This window comes from Notothenia rossii (assembly GCF_949606895.1).
Source record: "Notothenia rossii genome assembly, contig: scaffold_31, whole genome shotgun sequence".
Classification (NCBI taxonomy): Eukaryota; Metazoa; Chordata; class Actinopteri; order Perciformes; family Nototheniidae; genus Notothenia; species Notothenia rossii.
The window spans coordinates 357,939-365,386 of NW_027640282.1; the positions used below are offsets into that span (position 1 = coordinate 357,939).

At 45.8% G+C, this 7,448-nt stretch overlaps 1 protein-coding gene across 1 annotated transcript; it reads right to left on the reverse strand.

Annotated features, from left to right (window-relative positions):
* Window positions 1-4,731: 4,731 nt before the first annotated feature.
* On the reverse strand, window positions 4,732-6,802 carry LOC307026848 (uncharacterized protein; the record flags this gene model as incomplete). Its single annotated transcript, XM_079694986.1, has 2 exons — window positions 4,732-6,371; window positions 6,500-6,802. 2 exons carry the CDS (start codon window positions 6,800-6,802, stop codon window positions 4,830-4,832), a joined length of 1,845 nt encoding a protein of 614 aa, XP_079551112.1. The 3' UTR covers window positions 4,732-4,829.
* Window positions 6,803-7,448: the final 646 nt, after the last annotated feature.

The following is a 7,448-nucleotide window of genomic DNA, read 5'->3' on the forward strand; positions in this document are numbered from 1 at the left end:
AGAAATCTTTGTAACAGCATTTTCCCGCAATCACAGCTGTTCACAGCTACGAGGCTGGGACCGCTTCCATTCGCTTCGTCTTGATCTGTAGATGTTATTTCATGTCTCATTTGTTCATTTTGATTGAGAAAAAGTTGTACATTTAGTGAATTCAGAGTGTCTAAGATGCACAAGCAGGCATGTTAGAGTACTCAGGTCCAGTGGCTCACTGCGTTAACGCTCGCCCCTGGATGCGGTTGGTCAAGTGTTCGAGTCCATGCTGTGGCATACTTCTTTTCATTTCCACCCTTTTTCTATGGATCTCCAAAAAGTGAACTTTTACATTTTCTGAGTCTGGAGGAATTCAAGGGGAGTTTTCAGGGGAGTGCGTTCTCTCTGCCATCTCCTCACTGTGTGTGCGTTGCTGCATGCAGCAGCTGCGTGTGTGTGTAAACTGCCCCTCCCCCTCGCAAGCAGGCGGGGGAGAGAGAGATCTGTCGTCTCGATTTACACATGCTATGACTCCGGGGGTACTTCCATTCGCTTCGTCTTGATCTGTTGATGTTATTTCATGTCTCGTTTGTCCATTGTGACGGTGGTAAAGCCAGGGAAAAGTCCCGGAGATATACTGAGAAATCTTTGGAACAGCATTTTCCTGCGATCACAGCTGTTCACAGCTACGAGGCTGGGACCGCTTCCATTCACTTCGTCTTGATCTGTAGATGTTATTTCATGTCTCATTTGTTCATTTTGATGGAGAGAAAGTTGTACATTTAGTGAATTCAGAGTGTCTAAGCTGCACAAGTAGGCATGTTTGAGTACTCAGGTCCAGTGGCTCACTGCGTTAACGCTCTCCCCTGGATGCGGTTGGTCGCGTGTTCGAATCCATGCTGTGGGAAAAAAAAAATCATTTTCACCCTTTTTCTATGGATCTCCAAAAAGTGAACTTTTACATGTTCTGAGTCTGGAGGAATTCAAGGGGAGTTTTCAGGGGAGTGCGTTCTCTCTAACCAATGAGCTAACTGAAACTAACCAATGAGCTAACTGAAGCTAACCAATGAGCTAACTGATGCTAACCAATGAGCTAACCCAGGCTAACCAATGAGCTAGCCCAGGCTAACCAATGAGCTAACTGAAGCTAACCAATGAGCTAACCGAGGCTAACCAATGAGCTAACTGAGGCTAACCAATGAGCTAACTGATGCTAACCAATGAGCTAACCGAGGCTAACCAATGAGCTAACTGAATCTAACCAGGGCTAAACAATGAGCTAACCGAGGAATGAGCTAACCCAGGCTAACCAATGAGCTAACCGAGGCTAACCAATGAGCTAACTGAAGCTAACCAATGAGCTAACCCAGGCTAACCAATGAGCTAACCGAGGCTAACCAATGAGCTAACTGAAGCTAACCAATGAGCTAACCCAGGCTAACCAATGAGCTAACCCAGGCTAACCAATGAGCTAACCCAGGCTAACCAATGAGCTAACTGAAGCTAACCAATGAGCTAACGCAGGCTAACCATTGAGCTAACCAAGGCTAACCAATGAGCTAACTGAAGCTAACCAATGAGCTAACCCAGGCTAACCAATGAGCTAACTGAGGCTAACCAATGAGCTAATCCAGGCTAACCAATGAGCTAACCCAGGCTAACCAATGAGCTAACCGAGGAATGAGCTAACACAGGCTAACCAATGAGCTAACCAAGGCTAACCAATGAGCTAACTGGAGCTAACCAATGAGCTAACTGAAGCTAACCAATGAGCTAACCGAGGCTAACCAATGAGCTAACTGATGCTAACCAATGAGCTAAGTGAGGCTAACCAATGAGCTAACTGATGCTAACCAATGAGCTAACCCAGGCTAACCAATGAGCTAACCGAGGCTAACCAATGAGCTAACTGAAGCTAACCAATGAGCTAACTGAAGCTAAACAATGAGCTAACTGATGCTAACCAATGAGCTAACCGAGGCTAACCAATGAGCTAACTGAAGCTAACCAATGAGCTAATCCAGGCTAATCAATGAACTAACTGAAGCTAACCAATGAGCTAGCCCAGGCTAATCAATGAACTAACTGAAGCTAACCAATGAGCTAACCAAGGCTAACCAATGAGCTAACCGAGTAACAAGCTAACCCAGGCAAACCAATGAGCTAACCGAGGCTAACCAATGAGCTAACTGAGGCTAACCAATGAGCTAACTGATGCTAACCAATGAGCTAACCCAGGCTAACCAATGAGCTAACCGAGGCTAACCAATGAGCTAAATGAAGCTAACCAATGAGCTAACCCAGGCTAACCAATGAGCTAACCCAGGCTAACCAATGAGCTAGCCCAGGCTAACCAATGAGCTAACTGAATCTAACCAATGAGCTAACCGAGGCTAACCAATGAGCTAACTGAGGCTAATCAATGAGCTAACTGATGCTAACCAATGAGCTAACTGAGGCTAACCAATGAGCTAACTGAAGCTAACCCAGGCTAACCAATGAGCTAACCGAGGAATGAGCTAACCCAGGCTAACCAATGAGCTAACCGAGGCTAACCAATGAGCTAACTGAAGCTAACCAATGAGCTAACTGAAGCTAACCAATGAGCTAACTGATGCTAACCAATGAGCTAACCCAGGCTAACCAATGAGCTAGCCCAGGCTAACCAATGAGCTAACTGAAGCTAACCAATGAGCTAACCGAGGCTAACCAATGAGCTAACTGAGGCTAACCAATGAGCTAACTGATGCTAACCAATGAGCTTACCGAGGCTAACCAATGAGCTAACTGAAGCTAACCAGGGCTAACCAATGAGCTAACCGAGGCTAACCAATGAGCTAACTGAAGCTAACCAATGAGCTAACCCAGGCTAACCAATGAGCTAACTGAGGCTAACCAATGAGCTAACCGAGGCTAACGATTTACACATGCTATGACTCCGGGGGTACTTCCATTCGCTTCGTCTTGATCTGTTGATGTTATTTCATGTCTCGTTTGTCCATTGTGACGGTGGTAAAGCCAGAGAAATGTCCCGGAGATATACTGAGAAATCTTTGGAACAGCATTTTCCTGCGATCACAGCTGTTCACAGCTACGAGGCTGGGACTGCTTCCATTCGCTTCGTCTTGATCTGTAGATGTTATTTCATGTCTCATTTGTTCATTTTGATGGAGAAAAAGTTGTACATTTAGTGAATTCAGAGTGTCTAAGCTGCACAAGCAGGCATGTTTGAGTACTCAGGTCCAGTGGCTCACTGCGTTAACGCTCGCCCCTGGATGCGGTTGGTCGCGTGTTCGAATCCATGCTGTGGCATACTTTTTTTCATTTTCACCCTTTTTCTATGGATCTCCAAAAAGTGAACTTTTACATTTTCTGAGTCTGGAGGAATTCAAGGGGAGTTTTCAGGGGAGTGCGTTCTCTCTGCCATCTCCTCCCTGTGTGTGCGTTGCTGCATGCAGCAGCTGCGTGTGTGTGTAAACTGCCCCTCCCCCTCGCAAGCAGGCGGGGGAGAGAGAGATCTTTCGTCTCGATTTACACATGCTATGACTCCGGGGGTACTTCCATTCGCTTCGTCTTGATCTGTTGATGTTATTTTATGTCTCGTTTGTCCATTGTGACGGTGGTAAAGCCAGGGAAATGTCCCGGAGATATACTGAGAAATCTTTGAAACAGCATTTTCCTGCGATCACAGCTGTTCACAGCTACGAGGCTGGGACCGCTTCCATTCGCTTCGTCTTGATCTGTAGATGTTATTTCATGTATAATTTGTTCATTTTGATGGAGAAAAAGTTGTACATTTAGTGAATTCAGAGTGTCTAAGCTGCACAAGTAGGCATGTTTGAGTACTCAGGTACAGTGGTTCACTGCGTTAACGCTCGCCCCTGGATGCGGTTGGTCGCGTATTCAAATCCATGCTGTGGCATACTTTTTTTCATTTTCACCCTTTTTCTATGGATCTCCAAAAAGTGAACTTTTACATTTTCTGAGTCTGGAGGAATTCAAGGGGAGTTTTCAGGGGAGTGCGTTCTCTCTGCCATCTCCTCCCTGTGTGTGTGTTGCTGCATGCAGCAGCTGCGTGTGTGTGTAAACTGCCCCTCCCCCTCGCAAGCAGGCGGGGGAGAGAGAGATCTGTCGTCTCGATTTACACATGCTATGACTCCGGGGGTACTTCCATTCGCTTCGTCTTGATCTGTTGATGTTATTTCATGTCTCGTTTGTCCATTGTGACGGTGGTAAAGCCAGTGAAAAGTCCCGCAGATATACTGAGAAATCTTTGTAACAGCATTTTCCCGCAATCACAGCTGTTCACAGCTACGAGGCTGGGACCGCTTCCATTCGCTTCGTCTTGATCTGTAGATGTTATTTCATGTCTCATTTGTTCATTTTGATTGAGAAAAAGTTGTACATTTAGTGAATTCAGAGTGTCTAAGATGCACAAGCAGGCATGTTTGAGTAGGGGAGACCAGGGATAGTTGCAACACTTTTGGGGCTTTTCCCCAATAAGTAAAAAACCATTTACAATTGGATAGCCATTTTGCTATATTATGCATTATCAATATGTCAGCTACTGAAACAATGTCTTTAAGATGTTTTTATGGAATAAGTACAGGTTGGAAAATGTATTTTTTTAAAAAAACTCAACTGTTACAACCGTCCTTGTGTACAGGGACAGTTGTAACCCATGCAGGCACAGTTGTAACATCTTAATAACGGTTACCCTTCTTCACACTATATGACAAAAAAATAGGGAAAGCTGTCAAATTCTAAGGCAACAAGATTTTAATGGGATTTCACACATCCTCCAACAAACAATGAAAAATGAACAGAACTTGAACAGAACTTAAAACAGAACACCAGAATTAATCAGATTCACAGTTGTGGCAGGTGTAAAAGGCACTTCCATCTGTGCAGTCCTTGTGTGCCCAGGCTTTACAGGAGCAACACTGCAGCCACATCTCCTTGGACCTGGAGTAGCTCTCCAGGCACACAATGCAGTATTGGGCCTCATCTTCATCAGATGAGGCCTGCATCTTCTGCTTCTTGTTGGGTATGGTTTTTTGGCCGAAATTGATTTTTGTCTTCGCTTTAGACTTCTTTGCGTTAGATCTTTTTTTCTCAGCCTTGAGTTGATCTTTCATCGGAGTGTCTGTGAGGACAGCGGTTTCTCTTCTTTTTCTCCCCTTTGTGGTCTGCTTCCTTGGTCCAGCTTTTGGATGTGGACGGATGGACAAGGGTGAGAAAGGCGTTGCAGAGGATGATGTCCCAGGCTCCACACATGGCCTGACAGGGGAGGAGGCTGCGAGTAGAGGAGAGGAGGCTGTGAGTGGAGGAGAGGAGGCTGCGAGTGGAGGAGAGGAGGCTGCGAGTGGAGGAGAGGAGGCTGCGAGTGTAAGAGAGGAGGCTGCGAGTGGAGGAGAGGATGCCACAGTTGGTGTTGGAGCTGCACTGGTAGAAGGTTCTGGTGGTGGGCGGTCTGTGACTTGGGATGGAGCAAAGTCGATATCATTGAAAATGTCTCTATTAAAAGGCCAAATTCCAGTGCACGCGAACCCTGCCTGGATATTTGATGGCGTTGCAGCCAGAGGAAGGGCACTTTTCACAATGCCCGGCAGATCGTAAATGGTCATTGTGGTTCCTGGATGAGTCTTCATCCAATTGTCACAGCGGCTGTTGATGTGCCTCTTCAGTGGCCCATATACAGTGCGATCTAAGGGCTGTAGTTTGTGAGAACAGTGGGGAGGAAAAGAGAGGAGGATGATCCCATGGCTCCTGCAAAAATTAATCCCCTCCACAGAAAGGTGGGAGGAGTGATTGTCCAGAATCAGCAGCACCTTTGACTCCTGTGAGCTCTTGGTATGGCTCTGGAAGTGCTTGAGGAAGACCAAAAAGTCTTCCTCTTGCATCCACCCAGACCCATTTGCTCTGCCAATACAGCCAGGAGGGCCATTGCTGGTGAAGAAGAGATGAAACTTCTTCCGGGGGAATATCATCATTGGGGGGATGGAATTCCCCAATGCATTTACAGCACATGCAAGTGTGACGAGAGTGCCCCGCTCTGCAGATGTCACACTGCCGACTTGTTTCGTCCCTTTTCTGGCAACAATCTTCCCAGGGTTTTGGACAGTTGTGACTCCGGTTTCGTCCATGTTCCAAATTTCCTGTGTGACAAACTCATGCTTCGTCAGGACTGCAGACAGGTTGTCAAAAAACTTTTTCACATTTGTTCGGTTGAAGCTTGTAGCCCGTGAGAGACTGGTAGCCTGAGGTCTGCGTATGGAGAGGGTAGGGTGCCGCTTCAAAAACGATGTGAGCCAGTCAGCTCCGGCCATCTCTTTCTCTGCCCAGGTTTGAGGGAAGTTGCAGTTGTAGTTCTTTGCCAATTCATAGGCAAACTTCCGCACCTAAAATGAATATACATTGGAAAATATTTCACTTGTCTGTTCACTATAGGCCTCAATATATTTGATCACTTACTTTTATTTTGTTCAGTAGCCTATAGATAGCCTATTCTACCTTAATTATGACCTACCTCCTTTGAGCTGAGACCATAATATAGATCAGCTGCCTCCATCAGGTAGTCTCTCAATAGCATCTCCTGCTCTGTTGAGAACACCTTCTTTGGAGTCCAGTAGCCTACTCTTGGGGGTGTGTGTGATCCCTGACTCTCCAACCTCAGCCTCTTCTTATGGAACCGGTACATGGTGACATGGCATATATCCAGGGACTTTGCCACTTCCCTGAATGATTTGCCCTCCTGAACTTCACCTGAGGCCACCTGCAGCAGAGCAAGTGGCACTCCCCTGTCGGTCTTCCTCTGTCTGATACTTGGCATACTGTAAACACACACACACACTTTATGCCTACTGTACAGTATTTAATTCTGTTTATTTTTACAGGGACAATGCACACCAATCAATGCTTGAATGAACAATTGATCATTCAAGCAAATGAGCCATCATTGTAAATGTGCCATGTTACAACCGTCCCGTTACAACCGTCCCAGAACCACCAGTCTTGCTTCACCCCCTGTGAACCTGCCTGATTGCTAGCTTGACCCATATTTAGCTAGCTATATTTGTAGCTTACAAAACAGTTATTCTAATAATACTAGTTTGGATTCCTAGACATTTTGAACTCAAGACAGTATCCAAAAAATACCTCATATCATTTTAGTTAATATTTGACCTCAGAAACACACTTTTGCTGATAACTTACGTGAGATATTCAAACGTGGCTCCTTTTTATTTTGGCGATCTTACCATCTAACTGCGCATGTGCAGAGTGAGTGTCATCACTCTAGCTTGTTTATGATTGGAGATATTGAGGGTGTTACAACCAACCCGTGTTTCAACTGTACCGGGTCTCCCCTACTCAGGTCCAGTGGCTCACTGCGTTAACGCTCGCCCCTGGATGCGGTTGGTCTCGTGTTCGAATCCATGCTGAGGCATACTTTTTTTCATTTTCACCTTTTTCTATGG